This window comes from Mobula hypostoma, chromosome 13 (assembly GCF_963921235.1).
Source record: "Mobula hypostoma chromosome 13, sMobHyp1.1, whole genome shotgun sequence".
In the NCBI taxonomy this organism is placed as follows: domain Eukaryota; kingdom Metazoa; phylum Chordata; class Chondrichthyes; order Myliobatiformes; family Myliobatidae; genus Mobula; species Mobula hypostoma.
The window spans coordinates 85,358,834-85,386,323 of NC_086109.1; the positions used below are offsets into that span (position 1 = coordinate 85,358,834).

Genomic DNA, 27,490 nt, shown 5'->3' on the forward strand with positions numbered 1-27,490 from the left:
TCATCCAAGTACGTTAGAACCTCAAACAAGTTACGTCCCCAATAGTTTTCTCCGTGACATGTTGGATAATAGCCGGTGCTCCTGATATGCTCTGGGGCATTCTATCAAACTGAAAGAATCCAAGTGGACATATGAATGCCGTCTCCTCCTTGTCAGCTTCACTCATGCATATCTGATAATACTCACTCCTTAGGTCCAGCACACTGAACCATTTCACTCCACTCAGGCAGGCCAGCACATCGCTGATCCGTGGAACAGTATACTGGTCAGGGACTGTACATCAGTGCAGTGTCCGATAGTCAACACAGATTCCTACCTTTCCATTCTTCTTCCTCATCCCCTCTATGGGTGATGCATGGGGACTCTGTGACTCAGTGATAATTCTGGCTTCCTTCAGTTTCAGCAGATGCTGCCAAATGTCCTCCACCTCTGCAGGTGCTAATCGTCGAGACCTTTCTCTGAAAGGTGTGTCCTCTGTCACTCGGATGGTGTGGTGAATACTCTTGGAGCAACCCACATCAAACCCATCAGTAGAAGAGACATTTTCAAACTTTAACATCATCCCTGTCAGATTTTTTTCCAAATCTTGGGTACCAGGAAGTCACCTAAGTTGAATGATTTGGCTGTCAACTTTTCTGATCCAGGAAATTACCTATATCCTGGTTTTCTCACAGGAAAGCTAGACATTATGGTCACTGGAAAAAGATGTGCCTTCAGCTTCCTCCACCTGAGGGTAGCCTCTCTCTCCGAGGTGTTCCTGACGATCTCTGCCATCCTGTTTATGTGCACGGCCAATGGTTTCTGCAGTTCAGGCCTCACCAGTACCCCAGCAGGTAAGTGTGACTCCTCTTCGTGGTCTTCCAGAGCATCCACCAGGAGCGCCTCAGTATCAGGCATTCAGGTTATTTGGGGTTTCCCTTCACTCTGGCTACTTCCCCAGGCCTTAACATGACAGGTTTGGACTGGGTGTACCACACAGTTCCTCATTTGTGCTCATTTTCCGGCCTAAGATGAGCTCGCACTTTCTCAAAAACAGCTCAGAGCACTGGGTGAATGCACCAGGTTTTCAGAAAAATTCTCTCCCATTCTCTCTGCAGGATCCTACTTGCGTTCTCACAATAGGAGTATTTGTTCCCAAAGAATGGAAGCTTCACCCTTCTCAGCCGGGTCTAGACAGACCAACACCAACGTATCAAGGGCCTCAGCCACCCCAACATCTGCTTTGGAAAACTCCAGCTTCAATAAGAAGCAACAATCATATGGGTAGTCATCAGTACTAAGGCCCCAAAGTTCTAAGGCACTGAGTGGCGTCAAAGGTAAATGCATCAAATACTGATCGTAGAAGGATCTGTACAGTAGAGTAATCCGAAAACCTGTGTTAAGTATGGCTCTGAACTCTGATATCCTGAGCTCTAATTGCATTGTGCTAACTGCCATGCTACCATGACCACCGTAGTGTGTAATTGTGCCCATTGGGAAACTCCTCTGGGAAATTTTTGAATTCTTATAAAATTGAGCACAAATGGATCCAATTTCTAGAGTACAGAACTGCATCTCTCTAAGGCAGGATTGGCGCTGCCAATTGTTGTACACCAGCTGTCTCCTCAGCTTGAGTCACCGATACCCACAATTGACTGGATTCAATCAACGAATCTTCTTCAAAAAAGGCAAAGTAGAGGATTTTCATTAATTCTGCCTACATAATTCATATGATAAAAGACTTACAGATGCATTGAAAACTTTTATAGAGGAAAATATGTCACCATAATAAAAAAGGAGATGCGCCAAACCTAAAATGAAAGAGAAATAAGTTGTTACAAAATGCAACAAACATGCCCTCGACAAGAAAATGTGATTTTTTGTAATTTTATATATATATAGTAATATAGTATTTTGTATAATATATAATAGATAAGGACCCGGCTGGTGCCGTACTGGCATCAGTGCTGGATTTCTGGACGAAAGGTCCTGAGTTCGAATACAGCTAGCCTGCTCTCCTGCACGCTTTCCATCCGTGCTGGGTTATGAGCTGGTGATCTCTTTGGAAAATCACTCAGCAGAAGGCAATGGCAAAACCACTGCTGTAACATGCCTCGTATGCGGTTCCCCACTACGTCAGAGAGGCTTGGAGGGAAATCGTCCGCTAACCAGAGAAACTCTGGATGCAACGTACCTTTCCTTATAATAGATAAGAAGATAAATTGAAGCTGTAAATCTATAATGAAAGCAGGAAATGTTGGTATTGCACAGCAGATTTAGTCAATATTTGAAGAGGATTTGCATTACAAATGACAAAATAAAATTAACTCAGAATATTCCAATTTTATATGTGATTTTATTTGAAGGGATCTTTTAGTACCAGACCTGGGATTTTTAAATCAGATCATTCCACCTTCCGAGTCACTACAATCATGCAGGACATGCTAAGGCAGATCTGAAGCAAATTACATGGAAGGAGACATGGTTTTGAATATTTTTGGTAATGGCATGGAATGACTAGGTCTCAAGAAATTATAAGCAAGGGATACCATAATGGCTGTTTTCCACGATGCACAAGGATGATCTATTAGAATCTAGTTTTAGGTGCTACCTGTGTAGAGCTGGTCAGTTCTCTTTGTGCACTGCAGAGGGGCAAAAAGAATTAACGGGGAGTTGATAAAGTGTGAGGTAGAGTGTGTTGCAGCAATACAGGAAAGTAAAAAGGGGAATGGGACTAGACTGAATACCCCACTGTGGAGCTCGTAAGGACTTGAGAGGAGAAATGATCTCTTTCTGTGACATAAGTACAAGCCCTGAATACATGTGGAAAGTAATTAGCAGTTAATAGAAATATCATATAGAAAGTCAAGGGCATAGGACCATTAAAGATGACCAGATCCCTAACATAATATGCATGAATAACTACACCTAGGAATTATCAATCATACATTACATTTTTAACTTCAAACCATGCTGTACTCTCACTTCATTAATAAATTTAGTGAATCTTTGACAAAGACCCAAGAATGAGGCCAATGCAAAGCATATTTAAGCAATTATATTTGGAGAAAATATAACTTTTACTTAAATTGGAGATTGCAAACGTAAAATCTATGTTGCTGTACTCCAAAAGTTGGTTAACTCTAAAACTGTACAAAAATTATTTTTAAAAATATTATGATTATTTCACTCTAACCTCTGTAGATATAATTGTAGTTCAGTAGCAATGATGAACTATAGAGCTCCTTCCAACTTCCAAGTACCTCAGAGATCACAGTAACACTCACAAAATGCTGGAGGAACTCAGTAGGAAAAGTAGCACCTACAGGAAAGAATAATGAGTCAATGTTTCAGGCTGAGACCACTTTTCAGGACTGCAGGGGAAGGGGGAAGATGCCAGAATAAAAATGTTGGGGGTGGGGGGGAGGGGAATGGGAAAGAGGCTAGCTGCTTTCTTCTGAAGAAGAGCCTTGGCCTGAAAACATCAGCTGTTTATTCTTTGCCAGAGATGCTGCCTGACCTGTTTAGTTCCTCCAGCATTTTGTATGTGTTGCTTTGGATTTCCGGAATCTGCAGACTTTCTTGTGTTTGTCACATAACACTATTTAGCACATTCACCGTGGCACAGTGCAGGAAAAAAAATCTGCTTTGACTGGTGTAGAAAGAAATGGAGAAAGTAATCTAATATGCAAGAAGGAGCAAATTGCACTGTGAAATTACCAATATCTGTCCTTACGAACCAGGAGATCAAGAGATTGAGATTACTGCTTTGACAATGGGTCTTCAGCCTGTTATTTCTCTTTCCACAGATGCATCTTGACCTCCTGTACATCTTCAACATTTTCTCTTTTCTATATGGTCTAATACAGTTGGCCTCTGCTTGTGAGTCAGAGATGGAAAATCCAGTCAATGTTCTCTTTTTAATGATGTATGGTAATTCCTCATAGAACGTACATTATACGTAAGTGAAAATCAGTGTATGGTTTCACTGTGACATTCCTTACAAGCAAACAGCTCATAAATTGAATACACTGACACACCGAAAATGACAAATTACTGTAAAAATTGCAAGGAATCAGAGGCTGAAATAAGAAACAGTTAAATTAAACAATAAATACTTCCAATAAATACCCATGTCATCCACGGCAGCAAGCAAATGAAGCTGGCTTCCAACACTCTTTACTTGAATTGCAACTATCTCAACATCCTCTGTCTTCCAAACAGTTTTAACAGTGTGATTCTCCATATTGAAAATGGCTATTCCCTCGGAAAGTCCAGCAAAAATACAACTTCCATCCACAGAACCTGCAAGGCAGTTTACATTGCCAGGAACCTGCTCAAAAATGGAAAGGATATAGTGATACAGTAATATTACCTTAGCCAAGAACACGACAGAACCATTGATTTTTACATAGCCTTTTACATGACTAAAAAGCTTACTCTCATCATAAATCAGTATTACCCATTCTTTCTCTCTCATAATCAAATCTCTTCAAAAGTATTAAATATACTTTTTAATTATCCACAAATATGTTAAGTAGCTCAGGAAGAAGCAATTGGTTTTTCATGTCTATTCCCCAAATTAAAGAGCCTACCCCAAACGTTTTCACACAATTTCATATATGAGTCTAAAAGCCTTCTGTTAAATAATTACCTTATGTAAGAAAGGGAATTCAAGTGCCAGTGCAATTGGTCATATCAGTACTTCAGCCTTACTTATCTCACACTTGACAGACAAGCATTTGGTTCGAGGACATCAAGAGCAATGCTATGTATGAAGCCAAAGCACAGCACAGGGATGCATTTTGAAGTAGGAAGGGGAGAGAACAAAATTATATCAGCTGAGATACAAGTAGTAGAGGGGGATTAGTTAACTCATTGGAGGATACAATGAGGTAGATTTGATAACCTTTTTTATGAAGCATGCTATGTCAACAGGATTGAACAGTGAAACTTGATAGATTACAAAACACACTTGCTTACCTGAATCTCCTCTGATGATTCACACAAAGGTATTTTTTTCTTTAATCTCTCAACTTCCCTTTGCGCTTCCCTTTTTTCAATGATTTCACAGGCATTCTCTATAATGCGGCCAATTAATTTATCAATCATCCTGAAAGGTTGGGGTAACTCATCAAACAGTCGCTCTGGATCTTTTAGATAGTAGTCATTTTCATCATTGTCATTCCAATTATGTTCAGAAGGAGATGGTATTACCAGATGTTTCATAATGTTATTTGTCATTCTTCTAAGTATCACAACCTCAGTTTTTCAACACTTAAAAAGACAAAAACATAAGAAAATGAGAAAATAGAAGCAGGATTTGGCCACTCAGTCCCTCAAACCTGTTTCATCATTCGATATGATCATAACTGATCTGCTTCAGGCCTCGGCTCTTCTCCTGCACCAGTTCCCCATTGAGTTCAATTCCTTGATCTCTCAAAAACAAATCTACCTTTCCTCTAAATGCCCCCATTGAATAATTAGCCTCAAAAACCTTGTGAAATAGAGAATTCTCAGGATTCATCACCTTTTCACAAAGAAGTTCCTGTACGCCTCAGATTTAATGACCACCCACTTATCTTGTAACCACATTCCCTCTTTCAAGACAGTTCCACATCTAAGCATTTACGCTTTTGTGCCGCCTCTGGATCATATATGTATTTCAATAAGTTCACTCTTCACTCTTCTAAAATACAAAAATTACAGATCCAACATCTTCAGCTATGATGTGATAACCCTATGATCCCAAAAATAAGAGTAGTAAATCTCATTTGGAATGTTTCAAATGCTGGTATATTTCTCCTTAAATAAGCAGATCAAAACTTTGTACAGTACTCCAGGCGTGGCCCCAGCAACACAATGCCAATTGCCTTCTGAGTGCACATTGAAACTGTTTATTTTTTGTTATTCATGCAGAAAGTTAATTACATCTCTACATACTGCATTTATCAGCAATCCTTCTCCATTTCAAGTACCTAGAGAATTTATTTTGCATCCAAGAATCAAACATTTTAATACACTGCAACACACACAAAATGCTGGAGGAACTCAGTAGGCCAGGCAAGATCTATGGAAAAGAGGATCTCAACCCAAAACGTCAACTGTTTACTCTTTTCCATAGACGCTGCCTGGTCTCCCAAGCTTCTCCAGCATTTTGTGTGTGTTGCTTTGGATTTCCAGCATCTGCGGATTTTCTCGTGTTTGTATTTTAACACACATACTGTTAAATATAGAACTTATTTCCAATGTCTTCAACTCTCATTTCACCAAATAAATTCATAATTTCTTACTTGCTTCAATCTTCTCTACCTTTTAGAGTGAAACAATTTGCGAAAAACAGACTTGTGTCATTATGCTTTCTGCTTCAGAGTCTTGATAATTTCATCTGTTAATTACAAAAAGTATTGAGTGAAATTTCTTGCTCATTTGGTTTTTAACTGTATAGTATAGCCACAAAATGATGAGTGAGAGCTGCAAATTTGTTAAACTTGGAGTGTGTTTCTAAGGCTGAATTGAAGTGTGCAGCTTGATTATATTAAAGTGAAGCTTTCCTTACTCTGCATTTATTTTATAACCAACAGATTCTACTTACCTCAAGAAGACTGTGGTGAACAACCTTTTTCAAGCTCCACAATCCTTGCACAAAGTCATTAGTAGAACTGCTTTTATAGATTTGGTTCCTCTAACCTTACATCAAAAGCAAAATAAAAGTTCATTTCTAATAAATGCATTTATTTGACAGGGAACTGTAATGTGCACAAATGCACCAGAACTTGCTTCATGGCTGAGATCCTATTGGTCAGCATAGTCATGTGCTATGCCAACAAAGCAACAGAATCAGAATCAGGTTTAATATCACTGGTATATCTCATGAAATGTGTTAACTTTATAGCAGCAGTACAACAAAATACATGATAAATAAATAGAGAAAAACAATTACATTAAGTATATATATGTCCATTAAATAAGTAAGTTAAAATAAAAAGTATTGAAGTAGTGTTCACAGGTTCAATGTCCATTCAGAAATCAGATGGCAGAGGGGAAGAAGCTGTTCCTGAATCACTGAGTGGGTGCCTTCAGAGTTCTGTATCTCCCTCCTGACAATAACAATGAGAAGAGGGCATGTCCTAGGTGATGGAGATCCTCAATGATGGATGCCGCCTTCCTAACACACCGCTTCTTGAAGGTACTATTCAAGGAGCTCCTTAGATACTATTTAGGCTGGCATCCATGACAGAGCTGACTAATTTTACAAATTTCTGCAACGTACTTCAGTCTTCTGCAGTAGCACCCCCACCCCCATACCAGATAGAGATGCAGCCAGTCAGAATGCTCTCCACAGTACGTTTGTAGAAGTTTTCAAGTGTTTTAATTGACAAACCAAATCTCATAAAACTTCTTTTACAATATAGCCAAGATCTTGTGTTCTTTATGGCTGCATCGATATGTTGTGTCCAGGTTAGGTCCTCAGAGATCTTGACACCCAGGAACTTGAAATTGCTCACACTCTTCACTTCTGATCCCTCTATGAGGATTGGTTTGTGGTCCCTCGTCTTAGAGATTTCAATACTCAGTTTGTACTAGTAGCTCGCAAATTCAATGTGAATTGGTATGTAAAACAAATAAAAATTGTTTTTATACATTTACTGTACATTCAACACTGTGCTAAAGTCTTAGGCACATGTAAAGCGAAGATGCTTTCAAAGAAAATGAAATGAAAAGTTACCAGATATCAAAAAAAATTACTATACGGAGCTGTAAACACTAAAAAACAAAATCAAATCAACTTTTGGTGTGACCACCCTTTACTTTTAAAACGGCATCAATTTTCTTAGGTATACTGTTGTGTAGTTTTATAAGAAAATTGGCTAGTAGGTTGTTCCAGGCATCTTGGAGAACTAGCACACAGTTCTTCTGCAGACTGTGGCTGTCTTGCTTGCTTCTGTATCTCCAGGGAATCCCAGACAACCTCGATGATGTTGCAGACAGAGCTTCGTGGAGGTCGTACCATCTGTCACAGAACTCCTTGATGTTTTTATTTTCACTGCTCTTTATGACCTTGGTTGTGTGTTTAGTGTTTAGTGTCATTGTCGTGGTGCAGAATGAGGTTGGCATCGATCGGAAGCCTCACTGATTGTATTGCGTAATGGATGAGCACGTTTGTACCTCTCAGCATTGAGGATTCCATTCGGACAGGAGGCTCTGTGGGTGAGAACAAAATTCCCGGATGGTATGTTGCCTCCCGGGTGCCAGAGTCCACGACATCTCAGATCAAGTCCTCAGCATTCTTAAGTGGGAGGGTGAACAGCCAGAAGTCGTGGTCAATGTTGGTACCAATGAAATGGGTAGGACGAGATACAAGGTTCTGCATATGGAATTCAGACTGTTAGATGCTAAGTTAAAGGACTGGACCTCCTGGGTTGTGATCTCAGGATTGTTACCCATTCCACATGCTAGTGAGGCCAGAACTAGGAAGATTATACAATTTAATACTTGGCTAAGGATTTGGTGTAGGATGAAAGGTAAGATTTTTGGATCATTGGGCTCTCTTCCAGGAAAGCTTGGACCTGTACAGAAGGGACTGTTTGCCCATGAACTGGAAGTGGACTAATATCCTAGTGGGAAGGTTTATTAATTCTGCACGGTGGGGTTTAAACCAGAGCTACAGGGGGGCGAGAACCAGAGTGCCAGTTAGTGAAGAGGTTGTGGAGGCAGATTTTGGTAAGACCTCAGACAAAGTTCGGAATCAAAAGGTCAAGCATGTTGCAACTAGTGTCCAGAGCTGCGTATATTTCAATGTAAGAAGTATCATAGGACAGGCAGATAATAGTGTTGAAGGTGGCGTAGCTGGTTTACAAACAGAGGGAATGTGTAGTGAGGAGAGGCTGTTGATAGGGCAAAATTGCAGTCAACAGGATGAATTACAACATAAAACGTGGACAAAATCAAAAAGGGTGAATACAGGACTGCAGCACTGAGCGTCATAGGAAGTCATTCCTGCCTGTGGACATCAAACCTTACAACTCCTCCCTTGGAGGGTCAGACATCCTGAGCCAACAGGCTGGTCCTGGACTTATTTCATAATTTACTGGCATAATTTACATATTACTATTTAACTATTTATGGTTCTATTACTATTTATTATTTATGGAGCAACTGTAACGAAAACCAATTTCCCCCGGGATTAATAAAGTATGACTACGACTAAAATGTTATATCTGAATGCATGCAGTATACAGAATAAGGTAGATAAACTTGTACCACAGTTACAGATTGGCATGTATGATGTTACAGGCATCACTGAGTCAAGGCTGAAAGAAGATTATAGCTGGTTGCTATAATATTCAAGGATACAAGCAGGAAGGCAGAGGAAGTGGCGTTCCTCTGTTAGTAAAAAAATCAAATCAGAACATTAGAAAGAGGTGACATAGGGTCGGAAGGTATAGAATCATTCTGGATAGAGCTAGGGAACAGCAAGGGTAAAAAGATGAGTGTTGCATACAGACCCCCAAATAGTAGTAAGGATGTGGGCTACAAATTACAAAGGGAGATAGAAAATGCATACCAAAAGGGGAATGTTACAATAGTCATGGGGGACATCAATATGCAGGTAGACTGTGAAAACCAGTTAGGTGCTGGATTACAGGAGGTGGAATTTCTAGAGTGCTTATGAGATGGCAGTTTGCAGCAGCTCATGGTTGAGCCCAGTAGATGATCAACTATTCTGGATTGGGTGTTGTGCAATGACATCTGAAACATCTAAAATAAAATTAATATAAAAAACCTAGTGTGTCTAAAACTTTTGCATGGTACTGCATACAGGCATCATCTCCATGTTGCAACTTCTTGACAGGTGAAACTTCTGAAGATTAGATTCACTCTCACGTTTATTGGTGATGAGGTGTGGCATTGCAATGAGAAAAACATTAAAAAGGATCAGGATAATGAGCCTTGTTTAACCATTACTGAGATTGGTATGTTGTAGACCCTTTGGTTATGATCACAGTCTATATACCATCAGAAGTAAATGTCTAAAAACAACAAAGAGATTACCAGGTGGTCAGAGCCTCTAAAGCCTCTTTGAAAGAAAAGCAATATCTTAATTGGCTCTCTGACCTTTTACAGTTCGAGAGGGAGAAGAAACATTCAGGATGACATTGAGAACCTTGAGCAATGCATCAGAAGTCAGCATGAATAGCAGAAGAAACATGGCATCTCACAAACTACCTACCACTAATCCCAGCTTGCATCTCCTGCCTCGACAGCGATGTAGTCTGGAGGTCCTACAATTATCTCTAGTCCCATTAGGGCACACAAAACCTATGCCCTCTAGTTGTCTCATTTCTGCACCCATTCTATACCCTATTGCAAATATGCTTCAACTTAACTTGAAATTACACCTGTTATATAGACCTCTCCGAATGAAATAGCTGTCCACTATACCTTGGTACAGGTGAACAGCACATGCCAATTACCAATTTTCTACTGCACTTATACAATTCAATGTAAAGAATAAAACATGCAATGCTCAAACCTACTAATTAAATCTAGACAGGGAGTCCCTGGTGTCTTTCCCTAATGGAATCAACATTATAACAAGCAAGTTCTATATAAAAGAAAATATACATAGACTCTTACACTTTTCCGTAAGTCTATGAAGACTATAATAAGAATGGCTTCTTATTATGTTGATAGCTGGCCACAGGCTTCGTCATAGCAGATGATAATTGTTTTTAAGGGAGAATTGTTTACAAAAAGCAATAAACAATAAAAATAGATTAAAATGAAATAAATGCACCAACCTGCACAACTTCCAGACTTAAGCAAATTGCCCATCTGGCCTGTGGAGAGTTCGTTGATGCCTCCCGTTGCTAGGATACCAAGACCGGAAGTGCTGTCCGTCCCATCAAAACGTTCGCCGACTCCTCGCCGGGGTTGTGGAGGAGATGAGGAAACCAAAGGCCGCAAAATTAGTTAACTCGGTGTTTTGAATCGGGTAATTGCATCATTTTAGGGAATATTTTAATTTAATCTTTTTCCAATTTTACTGGTGAAGGCAATCCGCGAGTTTCATTTGGATTAATATCTAAAATGTGTGAAATAATCTTTGGCCTGATGAAGAGGGGATCGGGGTTAAGGTGGAAGTGAGAAGAGTTCTCCTAGCCTTAGAATTGATTAGAATATAGTTAAGTACATAATTAATTTAAATCATTATGTCGATCGGATGTTAGTGAGATCAGTGTTATCGGGTCAGAAGTAGTTATTTTAGGCGCTGGGGTAGGCACACTGTATTTGTCTTTATGTTTTTTTTTAAACCGTGTTTTTCTTTTATCACTTCTTCCTGCTGATTTACAGACCAAAGCTGTGGTTGCTCTGGGAAATTTGGGTTTTTCTTGGGTCAGTTCTTGGGTTCATCGGTTTTCCTAAAACACCCAAACTCTAGTGATCTCTGCTGGTTCCCGTAACCGTCCATGGATTTCTATGTGAGGTTTACTTCCCTCAGCCAAGGAAGAGACAAAATTTTCAGGTATTGTATATGTTTTCACGTTATAGTTATGCACTGCCAGGATATAGAACTGAGCTGTTTGTATTTTCATTTTTAGTTCGCTACCTTCCATCCCTTTTTACTTGCATTCCTAGCTTTGTGTTTTTTTTCTTTTGACAAATTAAAGCATTGTGATCTAGTTTGTAATCACAAAAATCCCAGTTTTTGTAACTTAATGCAGACATTGTGCAAGTTGTGCCTGGTGCCTAAGCTCACATTTGTTTGGTTTTTTTTGACTTAAAGTGCCTGTTCTTTTGCAGTATTTGGAAAAGTAGAATGTCACTATTTAGTTTATATATAAATACTTAGTGAAGTTTGCTAGAATTGTAGTCTTTGAACTATCTTAATTGTTGGAAATAATCTGCAATTAAAATTTGTATATGCTTCTGAATGATTTCTATATACTTCTGTGGCATATACAGTACTGTGAAAAAGTCTTGGGCATGTAAAAATCTGTAAAGTGAAGATGCTTTCAAAAATAATGAAATGAAAAGTTTCTGAATAGTAAAATTACTATAAACAACAGTTTAAAAAAATGAAATTGAATCAATATTGGGTGTGATCTCAATTTGCCTTTAAAATTGTATCAATTCGTTTAGGTACACTGTCGTGTAGTTTTGTGAGAAAATCGACTGGAGAGTTGTTCCAAGCATCTTGCAGAACTTGCCACAGTTCTTCTGCAGACTTTGGCTGATTCACTTGCATTGGTCTCTCCATGCCAGAGAACCTTGATTTTGAGATGGTTCTGTGCAGGTCATACCATCTGAAATCATATGAAATATCTAGGGTGCCTAAGACTTTTACACAGTACTTCAGTTCAATTCTATTGAAGTTTAAATGTCATTCAACCATACATGAAAAACCATGAATACAGCCAAATGAAACAAGTTGCAAAAGAGAGTACAAAGTACACAGCACAAAGCACACATTTAGCACATACTAGATACCAAGCACATAAAGATACAGCCATACAGTAATTTTTTTTATGTCCTTTTAAATTGCATTGTTCTGAGGTAGACCAGTATCTACATATAACTTTAGGATGTGCTTTGATGTTGGGTAAAACTAAAATATTCCAGGTATGAAACTTTTATTTTCTGTTTTTTTTTACTGTAAACATGTTAGGAGTGGCAAATGATTCAAACTTTGCACTGACGCCAAGCTGTCCATGTTAATCCATATTTAGAGCCTCAATGGGTTTAAGTAACTTAGAGAAAGTAGATTTGCATTGTGTGCAGTGCAAAGCCAATGCACTGACAAGCTTGTATTGAAGTTACTCAATCCTTTCGACTGTCAGGGACCTCAATTACTTGAATTTAAATTTTATTGAAGGGGAGTGAAATATCTGGGCATGTGGGGTGTTCTGGTTGGACTATACCTTTGAACTTCAAGCTTGTCTTTCATAACAAACACCCTATCAAATGCTTCTTGTCTTAGATGAATCATTTTAAAACTTGTCAGTTCCACTGTTTTGTTCTTCCTATATGTATAAACCTCTCTATTTCTGTAACTTGTGAATCAAGTGTTTAACTCTAGAAATAAAGTCTTGAATATCTTGTCTGCTTTGTTTCTTCCTTTGCTTCTTTAATTGTGCTTTTTTTTTAGCTTTTTTTTTGTTTTAGCAGAGTCCCAATGGCTCAGTTTTAAGTTTTCATTGGTAATGCTCCTCCTGAAATGTTCAATAATGGTTTTGCTTAGTAAGTGATAGACAAATCGAAGTTATTGAGTGTGACATTAAAATTCCTGATGGATGTGAGTCGAGCAGTGTAAATTCAGATTAAGTGACATACATTTGATGGCATTAATGAAACTGAAGGAATTTTTCTTTAAGTGCTCAATCAGATATTACTATCTAGCAATGTGTAAAAAATGCAAATGATGTGGTATGATTCTTTGCCCTGTCAACTATCTTCCTGAAATGTATATCCTCAAGAAGTTGAGTTAATTTCTTACATTCTCTTGGTATTTGGTATAGAAAAGCATCTTAATTTGTCTTTGTTTTTAGTGCTGAACAGGAAGAAATGAATTTCTTGGTTGTCTGCTTTGTCGTAATGTTTTTCGGTACAATTGCTTTTAAACATTATCATTCTGTTGTAGATAACCAGTTTACTAGTCTGTGTGCTTATTACACTGGACTTTACTACTAAAGCTATCCAAAAATGAATCTTGCCTATCCTGCAGGCTCAGATTTTTCTCAGCTTCGACATATTTCCATTTCCACCCTCAATGCATTAATGACAAAGATGTTTGCTTCCTCTTCTGTAAATGGTGGCTGTCATTCTACAAGGCACAGTTTTTCCTCCTAGCCCATCTACACACTATTTTAAAACTGCCTTTAAATTGCTAGTTCTAATGATTTCCAATGACGCTTAATTAATCTGTTTGCATGGGCCTGCACCCTTTAAACATTCTTTGAGTATGATTTCTTTCATTTCATCTATAAAACCTGGTTTTGACTCTCAATTAGATTGACTATTGTAAACTCTGCTGTGGGAAGCTGCAAGAAAAAGTGGCAGATGGTTATCAGTTTTAAAGGCATGCTCTGACTTTTTTTTTTCATCCAAGCCATTTATTAAGGATCGCACATTTGCCATAAACATTACTTGCTCTTTGTTGCATGTAGTGGGAAATGAGCTCTGTGCTTGCATTTTGTTTTCTTTCAGAACCACTCAATATGCATGTGTATTACTTAATTACTTCATTCACAAGGATGGCAGTAACAAGGAGCTGGCTGCCAAACTTAAACATCTGGAATCTAACTTGAGTACAGGACGTAAATGTAAGTATCCAGCCTGTTGCAGAAGGAGGAAGAATGCCACACCCCATATTTGTTTTGGTAATTATTAGAGAACAATGATAGTTAGCCGTTTGATCGAGGCACAACTGCGCAAGCGCGTGGACATCAATGAGTTTGACCAGCGGGAAGAGTTTAAAAAGAGACAGTTTTTTTTTAAGAGCGGGCATCAGAGTAGGAGGGCTTTGGTTCAATGGGGCTTCGGCGATAACAGGTTGAGGCCAGGTAAGTGACCAGTGAAGAATAGAAACAGGAAGTATGTCTGTGAGGCCAGTGTTCTGTACTGGGTGTCAGATGTGGGATGTCTGGCGGATTCCCAGCCTTCCAGAGGGCCACATCTGTGCCAGAGGTGTCGAGCTGCAGCTCCTTAGGGACTGGGTTAGGGAACTGGAGATGCAGCTCGATGACCTTTGTTTGGTCAGGGAAAGTGAAGAAGTGTTAGAGAGGAGCTATAGGCAGGTAGTCACACCGGGTCCTCAGGAGACAGATAAGTGGGTCACAGTCAGGAGAGGGAAGGGCAAGAGTTGGATACTAGAGAATACCTGTGTGGCTGTCCCCCTAAACAATAAGTACTCCTGTTTGAGTATTGTTGGGGGAAGGACAGCCTACCTGGGGGAAGCAACAGTGGCTGTGCCTCTGGCACAGAGTCTGGCCCTGTTCCTCAGAAGAGTAAGGAAAGGAAGGCAGCAGTAATAGTGGTCTCTATAGTCAGGAGTCAAACAGGCGATTCTGTGAATGCAGGGAAGAAAATCGAATGGTACTTTACCTCCCAGGTGCCAGGGTCCGGGATGTTTCTGATCGCGTTCATAATATCCTGAAGTGGGAAGGTGAACAGCCAGAGGTCGTGACATGACAACGACATGATTAGGAAAAGGGAGGAGGTCCTGAAACCAAGTTACAGGGAGTTAGGAAGAAAGTTGAGAAGCAGGATCTCAAAAGTAGTTACCTTGGGATTACTGCCTGTGCCACATGACAGTGGTATAAGAATAGAGTGAGGTGGAGGATAAATGTGTGGCTGAGGGATTGGAGCAGGGGACAGGGATTCAGATTTCTGGATCATTGGGATCTCTTTTGGGGCAGGTCTGACCTGTACAAATAGGACAGGTTGCACTTGAATCCTTGGGGGGCCAGTATCCTGGCAGGGATATCTGCTAAGACTATTGGGGAGAGTTTAAACTGGAATCACTGGGGAGTGGGAACCAAACTGAAGAGACGGAGGAGGAGGCGTTGGCTCACAAACAGAGAAAGCTTGTAGACAGTGTGAGAGGGAAGATAGGCAGGTGATAGAGAAGGGATGCGCTCAGACTGATGGTTTGAGATGTGTCTATTTTAATGCAAGAAACACAATGAACAAAGTAGATGAGCTTAGAGCGTGGATCAGTTCTTGGAACTATGAGGTTGTGGCCATTACAGAGACTTGGATGGCTCAGGGGCGGGAATGGTTACTTCGAGTACCAGGCTTCTGATGTTTCAGAAAGGACGGGGAGGGAGGCAAAAGAAGTGGGGGTGTGGCACTGCTGATCAGAGGTAAGTATCATGGCTGCAGAAAAGGAGGAAGTCATGGAGGTATTATCTACCGAGTCTCTGTGGGTGGAAGTTAGAAGCAGGAAGGGATCGATAACTCAACTAAGTATTTTTATAGTCCACCCAATAGTAACAGGGATATCGAGGAGCAGATAGGGAGACAGATTCTGGAAAGGTGTAATAATAACTGGGTTGTCGTGGTGGGATAGAAGTGTATAAGATGATGCGAGGCATTGATCATGTGGAAAGTCAGAGGCTTTTTTCCCCAGGGTGAAATGGCTAACACAAGAGGGCACAGTTTTAAGGTGCTTGGAAGTAGATGCAGAGAAGTTGCCAGAGGTAAATTTTTTACGTAGAGAGTGGTGAGTGTGTGGAATGGGCGGTGGTGAAGGCGGATACGATAGGGTCTTTTAAGAGACCTCTGGATAGATACATGGTGCTTGGGAAAATAGAGGGCTGTGGGTAACCGTAGGTAATTTCCAAAGTAAGTACATGTTCGCCACAGTATTGTGGGCTGAAGGGCCTGTATTGTGCTGTAGGTTTTCTATGTTTCTAACATTTACTAGGAGCAATGGTTGTAAAAAGCAGGTTATTATGTTCCTCTGCAATTCTTTGTTATTTCAAAGCATTTAATTAAAAGTGAGTGGATTAATTTGTTGTTACAAGTTTTGTTTCTGAGAACCTCTTTTCTCCAAGGATTTCCCACATTGGGTATCATCAAGGCTGAAATGCAGTGGGATTTCAGGTTAAGCATAGGCAGTCTCTTTTGAATAAATTTGATAACTTGTTATATCTGTGGATTTTCCAAGCACTTGACATCCTTTGAATTGTATCAGAAGTGAGATTCCTGATATGTTAATGAATGGTAGCTAACCATGGTTCTACATTGAAGAAACAATGTTCCCAACAAAAATCTTTCAACAGTGTAATGGTTTTGCTATAAACACACCTAATAGTAACAGAACAATGTCACCGGGTGTTATAACAATCAGTGTCTAATTTCCCCTCTGTGTTAAAAGTTAAACAAGAAATTCTGCAGATGCTAGAAATCCAGAACAACACGCAAAATGCTGGAGGAACTCAGCAAGTCAGGCATCATTATGGAGAGGAATAAACAGTCATTTTCATGATGAGACCCTTCATTAGGAGTAGAAAGAAACAGGATTGTCAGGCTTTAGGACGAAAGAGGCATTGGCTCTGGGTAAGTTTCTGTTAAGATTCTCTTTTTTTCTCTTGTTCTACCTAGTGTAGTAAGTGGCCATTGTGTGTTCTTCATGCCGGATGTTGGAGTCATGACTGAATTTTGTCCTATCATCCATCTGCCCTTCCTGACAGTCAGACTGCATGCGATCTTTGTTTTTTTTAAACCATCCGGCCTATCCTGAGTCTTTTCACTCCAGTTCCCACTTCACTGCCAAATTGGTTTAAGCCTTCCCCAATAGCTCTAACAAACCTGCCCGTGAGAATATTGCTTCCCACCCCCACCCCCTCAGGCTCAGGTGCAACCCATCAATTTTATATAGGTCATGCCTCCCCCAGAAAAAAATCCCAATGATCCAAGAACCTGAAGTCCAGCCCCCTGCACCGGCTTCTCAGCCATGCATTTATCTGCCAAATCACTGTTTCTGCCCTCACTGGTGCATGGCACAGGTAACAATCCAGAATGCATGGTGTGTAAGAAATAAGGTGGGTGAACTTATTACAGATTGTCAAGTATGATGTTGTGGCCATCACTGAATCATGGATGAAGGATGATTGTAGTTTGGAGCTGAATCTCTAAGGTTACACATTGTATCGGGGGAATAAGAAGGTAGGCATAGGGGGTGGCGTGGCTCTGCTAGTAAAGAATGGCATCAAATCAGTGGAAAGATGTGACATAGGATCGGAAGATATTCAATCCTTGTGGGTTGAGTTAAGAAACTGCAAGGGTGAAAGGACCCTGATGGTAGTTACACACAGGCCTCCCAACCGTAGCTGGGATGTGGAGGTTGATTGGAAAAATCAGGTTGGCAATGGATTTCAAGAGCGAGTTTGTTGAATGCCTACAAAATTTTTTTAAGAGCAGTTTGTTATTGAGCCTATGAGGGGATCAGCTATACTAGATCGGGTGTTATGTAATGAACTAGAAGCGATTCAGGAGCTTGGGGTAAAAGAGCCCTTAAGAGCCACTGGTCACAATATGATTGAGTTCAACTTTAAATTTGATAGGGAGAAAGTAATGTCTGATGTAGCAGTATTTCTTTGGAGTAAAGGCAATTACAGTGGTATGAGAGGGGAGTTGACCAAAGTAAATTGGAAGGAGATGTTGGCAAGGATGACAGCAGAGCAGCAATGGTGTGAGTTTCTGGAAAAATAAGGAAAGTATAGGATAGATGTATTGCAAAAACTAAGAAATACTCAAATGGCAAACTAGTACAACCATGGCTGACAAGTCAATGCTAATATGAAAGGAAAAGAAGGCATAAAACAAAGCAAAAAATTAGTGGGAAGATAGAGGATTAGGAAGCTTTTAAAAACCTATAGAGAGCAACTAAAAGACTCATTAGAAGGGAAAAGATGAAATTTGAAAGCAAACTAGCAAACAATATCAGTGTCACAAGTGTCATGTATGTTAGATAAATAAATAAGAGATGAGGATGGACATAGTTCTGCTAGAAAATGAGGCCGGAGAAATAATAACGGGAGGAGATGACAGATGAACTAAATGAGTATTTTGTATCAGTCTTCACTCTGGAAGTCACTAGCAGTGTACCATATGTTAAAAGGTGTGAGGGAAGAGAAGTGAGTGCAGTTACTATTACAAGGGAGAAAGTGCTCAAAAAGCTGAAAGACCTAAGGGTACACAAGTCAGTCAGATCAGATGAACTGCAGTCTAGGGTTCTGAAAGAGATGGTGGTAGAGATTGTGAAGGCAATAGCAATGATTTTTCAAAAATCATTGGACACCACATGATGCCAGAGGACTAGAAAATTGCAAATGTCACTCTACTCTTTAAGAAAGGAGGAAGGCAGCAGGAAGGAAATTGTAGACCAGTTAGCCTGACCTCAGTGGCTGGGAGTCAATAGTTAGGATGAGGTTATGAAGTACTTGGTGGCACAGGACATGATAGGACAAAGTCAGCATGGTTTCCTTGAGGGAAAATCTTGCCTGATGAAACTGTTGGAATTCTTTGAGGAGATTACAAGTAAGATAGATAAAGGGAATGCAGTGGATGTTGTATATTTGGACTTTCAGAAGGCTCTTGACAAGGTGCCACACATGAGGCTGCTTACCACGTGAAGAGCCCATGGTGTTACAGGAAAGTTATTAACATGGTGAGAGCATTGGCTGATTTAGTAGGAGGCAGTGAATGGGAATAAAAGGATCCTTGTCTTGCTGGCTACTAGTGACTATGGTTCCACAGGGCTTGCTATTGGGGCTGCTTCTTTTTATACTTACATAAATGATTCCGATGATGGAATAGATGGCTTTGATGCCAAGTTTGCAGATGATTCAAAGATTGGTGGAGGGACACCAATGTTGAAGAAACAGGAAAGTTGCAGAAGAACTTGGACAGACCAGGAGAATGAGCAAGAAAGTAGCAAATGAAATGCAATGTTGGAAAATGCATGGTCTTGCATTTTGGTGGTAGAAATAAATGTGCAGACTATTTTCTAAATGGGGAGAAAATCTAAAAATCTGAGATGCAAGAGTTCAGAGAAAGGTGACTAGACTGTGCAAGGTATGGGCTATGAAGAAAGATTGAAAGAAATAAATCTTCTTAGCCTAAATAGACACAAAATGAGAGGGGACATGATAGAAGTGTTAAAAATCATGAAGGGTATGAGTAAGGTGGATGCCATCTGCCACTTCAAAATTAATTCATCAACGAGGACATGGGGCCATAGGTGGAGACTGGTTAAAGCAAGATTTCAGACTAACATCAGGAAGCATTTCTTTACATAGCAAGTTGTGTAAATGTGGAACAAACTACCTTAGGCTTTCAAATCTAAAATTGATAGTTATTTCAACACACTATGTGAATAGCAATCTGGCAGGCTTTGTTAGACTGAATGGCTCTTCTTATCATAAACTTTCTAATGTTCTTATGACACAATCAGGGTCAGGTTGAATAGTATACAAGGTCAACAGAGATAATTTAGCCCTTCATTACCAGGTTTGAAAATTATTCCAGTTCATTGAGGTTTGAACAGCTGCGTTGTGACGTGAGAGGGTTACCCATTGATCCAAGCTATACATGTGTGAGTAAGAAGGAATCTATGAGTTTATCATTTGGAGGGAATTTCTGCATTTGGGTCAATTAATTATAAAATCCTTGTCAGATTCACATGATGGTAATTGCTAGAACAAGAAACAATGGGAAAATGGTTTTTGATATAAAGTAATATTCATAACTCTTCCCATACACTTTGTTATCAGTGTAAGTCTTTTAAACAGCAGTTCAAATTGCTCAAGATTAGTTTTTTTTTGGCCAGGCATTAAAGAATGCTAACACATGGGAGATGTCTAACCTGTCTTGTCCCAAAACATTGACTGTTTATTCCCCTCCATAGATATTGCCTGACTTGCTGAATTCCTCCAGTATTTGTGTGTGTTGTTCAAGATTTCCTGCATCTGCAGAATCTCTTGTGTTTACATGGGTGTATCTGTTTTTGTTCCTGATCACCAGTTACTGTGTGTAATATTGCAAATGGGAGAAATCTTGCATTCTGAAAACTCAAAGAGAATGTCAAAATTTAAATCACTTCTGCCTCACCCAGAATCATTATTAAATATTTTTTAACCACTGATAATGAGTAAAGGCTCATGTTAAATTCTGTTTTATTTTATTTCAGTATTCCGTTTGGGTAACACATTGGATTCGGTGCAGACAGCCAGAAGGAACATTCATATTTCAGATCCAGTGCTTAGGTTTTGCCTCACAGTCATTCCTCTCAGTCGGGCTGTGTACTATATTTGTGATAATGTTCTCTGGGCAGGAGCAGTGGGACTGAGTAGTATCGACAAAGAGAAGTGGAGCCAGCGATGCAACCATTACTATTTCTTCTCACTGATTGTTAGCCTGGGGAGAGATATCTATGAAGTTGTCCAGCTCGTGAAAGAAGAAGCACTTGCCCAGAAAAGACGACAGAGTAAATCTGTGACCACCCTGGAAAACAATCATGTGCAAATGGAGTGTATCTGGATAGCAAGGATCAAGACTAAAGTTTTTTTTATGCTGCTTTTTCAATGCCTTAGGAATAATCCTCCTGTCTTGCTTGACATTGTTAAAAACCTTTGTGACCTCACCCTCCCACTAGACAAACTTGGCATCTGCAAAACCAATGCTGCTGTAGTGGGTTTCTGTGGCCTTCTTTCCTCTATTCTCTCAATTCTGACTTTGACACATCCAGTACTGAAGTTGAGACCATGAATAAACTTCTAGTAATGAGATTTTTATTATTTCTCTGATTAAAAATGAGAGAATTTCTGAAATGGAACAGCATTTTCAGTCTGTATCTTCAGATTCATATGATATATTGGTGAATTTTAATATTTTGCACAATTCAACTGTTTTCATTTTTTTCGAATCTTTGAGTTAGGTTGGTTAATACAATGACTTCCATTGAGGATTATTCCCATGAACTTGGAACTTTTTTTTATCAAAATCTCCCTTCCTGCTTCCCTAGACCAACAGATCTGTTGTGTTCATGTGGAACCAAGCTCAAATTAGCAAAATGCCATTTGGGTACTAAGCCTGGAAAATACAGCAATCTGTTTCTTTGATCTGTGCAGGCAAATTACTGACTGCTTGATCTTGTTATTCTGTTTTATCGATATTATTTCTCATTCTTATCCCAACAGAATAAATGGGAAGAGAAAGAAAAATTTAATTAACATCTTATAACAAGATATTAGTCTGGAAATTATTACTTGAAGGAGGGGGGAAAGTGGGAACAAATACCAGGCACTCTAGAATTCTGAAATGGTAATGCATAATTGTTATCAACAGTAGCATTGCAATAAATTACAATGTTTTGGAGATAAATCTCTGAAATTGAAAGCATAGTAACTTAATTTCATTTCTAGCACTGTTAGTAATAGAAGGGAAGAGCACTTTGTGTAATTTGTTTCTAGCCACTTGAGAAAACAATATTTTTGTCAGATAGCCACTATTCCAGACTGAAATCTGTCTGAATTTTTACCTTTGCAAAGAATATTTTTAACTTCTAATGTTTCTGGTACCCTATACTATCTGCCCAGGTGTTGAGCCATATAGACCAGGAGGTCCTATATTCAGTTTCATGATCTTGGTTATCTAAGTATTCCCACTTTTACCTAAGGCACTTTTTTTTTCAGGATTGTATTTTATATTAATTGGAGTTGAAAGTATAGTGTAACTATTTACATTTATTTTCTATGGACATTGGGGAAAGTCCCTTCAGTGATGCCCTTCATAGTCAAGTAACTTTAAGGAAATGGCAACTTTGGTGACTGAATAAGGCCACAAATATGGTGAGCTTGAACTTTATAAAACCTCATTGTCTCTTTGTATATTCCTTGTGGAAGTTATTATGGAACAATTACCATTACATTTTTCTGTTAGAAAACAGGATCCAATATTTTAAAGGTCTCAGTAAAATGTAATTGAGGAAGTGCCTATTACCTACAAATGAAGCAACTTTAGAACAATAACAAGTTGTTGGATAATGAGTTATGTAACTTTGAGCTCTTCTCATGATTTTGTAAAAACCTTATTGAACATCCAAAAATACAGGGCTCTCTTATGAGACAAAATACATCTGAAGTTAGAATATTCATGAGCTGTCTGATGAGGCTTCAAAAGAATGTTAACATTTTTTAACTCTGAACTGTTCCTGGACATGGTGCAGCTCAAGAATGCTGCATGTTATAACATTAAGACTAACTATGCAATATACATTCTAGTCTAGCAAGATAGGATATAAAGTTTTATCTAACAAAGAGTGGTAATTTCTGTATCCTAAATTAGGAAAGAACAAATGTTCTTTAGTTCCTTGCAAACCAGTGCTGCTATACTTGAACTGAATAATTTAACTTCTGTTTGTGAGTTCTAATAAAGTAATGTTACAAACTTTGTGCAAGGTTTAATTTCTATTATATATACATTCAATCTCAATGCAATTACAGGTATTTTTAACCTTAAAATTATCACAAAGAGACCCACTACATGAATGGTCCATCAGTTACTCTACTATTGGAGAGGATTCTTGGATATGTTTTTCATGTTTGAAATGGTATGGGCTAATTAGCAATCTCCATGACCTTTAAGGACAGGTCAAGTCTTACAAACTTGTATTTTCTTTTTGAGAAGGTGACAAAGATGATAGGAGAGCAGTGGATATTTATAAGTAGAATTTAAAAAGGCATTCAGCAGGGTCCCTTGTGGTAGGGTGATCCAGAAGGTTAACATGCATGAGACCAATAGCAATTTGGTATTTTGGATTCAAAAGTGGCTTGCCCATAGAAAACAAGCTAGAGGTAGAGGGGTGTTATTCTGCCTGCAAGACCGTGACCAGTAATATTCCACAGGAATCAGTGTTGGGACCTCTTATAGAGCAGTACACTGCAGGAACAGGCCCTTTGCCCCACAGTGATGTGCTGATCCAATTAAATTAGTAAGCAAATGGCTAACTAATCTCTTCTGCCCATGTCCCTCAAATTTTCTCATTCATGTGCCTACCTAAATCTCACTTAAAAGTCCATAATGTATCTGCTTCTACCACTATCCCAAGAAGTGCATGTATGGCACCCTCCACTCTGTCTGAAGAAGAAGGGAAAAAAATAAAGCTTGTCACTCACAGGTCCTTTAAAATTACCCCCTCTCAAATTTAAATGTGTTCCCTCTGGTATGAGGCATTGCAAACTGTGGGGTGGGGATAAGATGCTGTCTGTCTACTCCCATAGTCTTACAAATATCAGATCTCCCTTTAGCGCCTGTCAGAGAAAAAAACCCAAGTTTGTCCAAACTTTTAGTACATGCCCTCTAATCAAGTCAGCATCTGGTAAACCTCTTCCGCACTGTCTCCAAAGCCTCAACATCCTTCCTATAATGGGGCAACCAAAACTCTGCCATACTCCAGTGGTGGCCTAACTAGGGTTATATAAAGCAACATAACTCACTAATTTTTGAACTTAATGCCTTGATTGATAAAGGCAAGCATACCATACATCTTCTTAACCACTCTATCAGTGTATAACCACTTGCAGGAAGCTATGAACTAGGATCCCAAGATCCTTCTGTTCGTCAACACTGTTAACGCTTTTGCCTTAACAGTGGACTGTTTCTTTATATTTGACTTGCCAAGGTGCAACACTTAACATTTGACCAGATTAAACTCCATCTGCCTTTTCTCCACCCATATCTACAACTGATTTATAATCTGCTGTATTCTTTGCCTGTCTTCTATAGTATCCACAACAGCACCAATCTCTATATCTGCAAATTTACTAATCTTCCCATTTACATTTTCATTCAGGTCATTTACTTACATCACAAACAAGCAGAGGTCCTAGTACAGATTCCTGTGGAACACCACTAATCGCAGACCACCTAGAGTAAGCCCCTTCAACCCCTGCTCTCTATGAGCAAGCCAGTTCTGAATCCAAACAGCCTATTCACCATGGATCCCATGCATCCTAATCTGGATGAGTCTCCCATAAGGGACATTGTCAAACAACTTACTAAAATCCATGTTAACAACAGCTCTACCTTCGTTATTCTTGGTTCCCTTCTTGAACAATGGAACAACATCAGCTACTCACAAATCCTCTGGTAGCTCACCTATGGCTAGAGAGGACACAAAGAGGTTGGAAAAGGTCTCAGCAGTCTCTTCATTTGTCCCTCTCATTAACTTGGAGTACATCCAATCAGGCTCGGGGGACTTATTCACCTTAATGCTACTTAAGAGACTCAGCTCTACCTCCTCCTTTACTTCAAAATGCATTAGTGTATTAATACTCTTCAGCACTGATCTACCTATCCCTCCACATCCTCCTCCTTACTAAATACTGATGTAAAGTAGTCAAAAAAGATTTCACCTACATCCTTTGCATCCATGCAAATATTCCCATCTTTATCCTTGAATGTTTCCACCTCTCCTTATTTACCCTCTTAATCCTGATGCCTTGGGCTTCTCCAGTGCTACTTGCCAAGGATTTTTCATGGGCTTTTTTGGCCCTCCCAGTTCCCTCCATGTGTTCTTATCTGGCTTCTTTATAATCCTCAAGGGTGCTGTTTGATTCTAGCTTCCTAAGCTTTGCATACTTTTTCTTCTTCACTAAATTCATCACCTCCCTCGACATCCAAGGTTCTCTTATCTTGCCATTCTTCCCACTGAATGGAATATACCTGTCCTATCCTTTATGCGGTTGTTGCTTAACACATTCACATGTCAGATGGAGACCTGCCCAAAAATAGCTATTCCCAATTAACTTTCACTAGTTCCTGCTTAATAGTCTCGTAATTTGCCCTGCTCCAGTTTAGTATTCTTCTGGAATATCTATACTTACCCTTATCTAGAGCTATCTTAATATTTAAGGAATTGTGGTTACTGTTCCCATACTGCTCACCCACTCAAAGTTCGGTCACCTGGTCGCTCACTACCCAGCACCAAATGCAGTACAGTCCCTCCTCTTGGACTACCTACATATTGATTTAACAAACTCTTCTGGATGCACTTAACAAATTCCGCCCCATCTAATCCACTTGCACTAAGAAGATCCCAGTTTATGTTAGAGAAGTGTGAAGTTCCCCATGACATGGCCATTTTATTTTAGCACCTTTCCTTAATGGGTCTGCATATCTGTTCCTCAATGTCACAGTGGCTTCTGGAGTGCCTGTAGTGCAATCCCTTCAGAGTGATTGCACTCTTCCTATTTTTGATTTCTACCCATATAGGATCATTGGATGAACTCTCCATTATATCTCCTCTGAGTGCTGCTCTGATACTGTCCCTGATTAGTAGTACAACTCCCCCACCTCTTTTACCTCCCTCGCTGTCTTCTCCAAAACACTGAATATTAAGCTCCCATTCCTGTCCCTCTCTCAACCAAGTCTCTATAATGGCCACAACATCACAGTTCCATGTACTGAGTTTACCCACAATACTCCCAGCATTAAAATATACACACTTCAAACTATTGGTCGTACCATATCTATTTCTTTGCTCATGCTTGTTTTTACTGGTCCTGACATTTACCTTCCTCTGCATCCTTCCACTTTTAGACATGGTGCTCTGGTTCCCATCCCCCTGCCAAACCTGTTTATTTATGGTATATCTGAATGTCTTGGATGAAAATGTAGCAAGTTGATGATTAGCAAGTTTTGTGGATGGCATAAAAATTGGTGGAATTGGAAGAAGATTTTCAATGAGTACAGCAGGACTGAGCTATGTTGACTAGAAGGTCTTATGATCAATTTCATGATCTTTGCTTACTTAAATTATAAGAACTAATTTTGTAAATATTCCTATTATTACCCAAAGCAATTAACTTTAGGAGGACCTCCCATATAGAAATGTCAAGTACGAGAAGATAGGTTAGACCTGTCTGGAGTATGGAGGTAGCACCATCTCATTGAAGGAGAATAAAAGAATAAGGAGGGAGATGGATCTTAGGAACAGGATTTAAGTCCTTAACAAATCCCAGAATTCTGGGACATTTTTTAGAGAGACATGTTTAAATGTGGCTCTGCTAACCAATTATTCTGAAGGTGTTAACAGGGCTGTTCCTTCTAAGCAGTAACAATTTTAAGATCGGGAATTCAGTGATCCCTTGATCCCTTGTTCCCTCATGTCTGAAACTGGTGCCTTAATAAATGCTATATTATGCAAAATGGAAGTGATTATGCTTTGAATTTGCAGTTGAAAGTATGAATAAAACTAAGTATACCTTTTGCTTGTTGTCAGGAGCATGATTTCAGTATATGCAAGTTTTGCACAACAGTAGGCACTAAAAATAGTACAAAGTCCTGCAATATACATGTGTGCTTTGAAAAGAAGTAAAATGTCCCACTGTAAAACAGATCATGTGAATATTGAATGGTAATTTACAGTCTCATTTTGTTAATCTCATGTAAATCAGATTGCTCCAAAGCTATAAGACTTCTAATTAGTGGTTCATATTAGTCTATGCAATGATGCATGGTTTTGTTCTATGTGAGGCTTTACTGTGAAGCAGAACGTGCACCATTAACCCTTAAACACGAGGAATTCTGCAGATGCTGGAAATTCAACCAACACACATCAAAGTTGCTGGTGAACGCAGCAGGCCAGGCAGCATCTCTAGGAAGAGGTACAGTCGACGTTTCAGGCCGAGACCCTTCGTCAGGACTAAGTGAAGGAAGAGTTAGTAAGAGATTTGAAAGTGGGAGGGGGAGGGGGAGATCCAAAACGATAGGAGAAGACAGGAGGGGGAGGGATGGAGCCAAGAGCTGGACAGTTGATTGGCAAGAGGGATATGAGAGGATCATGGGACAGGAGGCCCGGGGAGAAGGAAAAGGGGGTGGGGGGGGGCCCAGAAGATGCTGAGCTCGTTGACTTGATTAACTTTGCCTCCAACCTTCACCCTGCCCTGAAGTTTATCTGGTCCATTTCCGACACCTCCCTCCCCTTTCTAGATCTTTG

At 39.5% G+C, this 27,490-nt stretch overlaps 2 protein-coding genes across 5 annotated transcripts in view; one reads left to right on the forward strand and one right to left on the reverse strand.

The window, feature by feature from the left end:
- Positions 1-10,914, reverse strand: part of wdr93 (WD repeat domain 93) — a 70,701-nt gene extending 59,787 nt beyond the window's left edge. For 2 of the 4 annotated variants that reach the window (XM_063066104.1, XM_063066102.1), the window contains exons 1-5: positions 10,785-10,914; positions 6,575-6,669; positions 4,963-5,256; positions 4,111-4,312; positions 1,726-1,790 (exon numbers count right to left, since the gene is read on the reverse strand). In XM_063066104.1, the coding sequence (XP_062922174.1) occupies positions 1,726-1,790; positions 4,111-4,312; positions 4,963-5,223 (528 nt within the window). In that variant the 5' untranslated portion in view covers positions 5,224-5,256; positions 6,575-6,669; positions 10,785-10,914. Of the gene's footprint in view, positions 1-1,725; positions 1,791-4,110; positions 4,313-4,962; positions 5,257-6,574; positions 6,670-10,784 lie in introns of those variants that run through there. The other 2 variants (XM_063066103.1, XM_063066105.1) reach the window with 2 other exon arrangements.
- On the forward strand, positions 10,870-27,034 carry pex11a (peroxisomal biogenesis factor 11 alpha). The gene is made up of 4 exons (XM_063066106.1): positions 10,870-10,978; positions 11,338-11,509; positions 14,191-14,306; positions 20,681-27,034. Exons 2-4 carry the CDS (start codon positions 11,454-11,456, stop codon positions 21,256-21,258), a joined length of 750 nt encoding a protein of 249 aa, XP_062922176.1. The 5' UTR covers positions 10,870-10,978; positions 11,338-11,453; the 3' UTR covers positions 21,259-27,034.
- Positions 27,035-27,490: the final 456 nt, after the last annotated feature.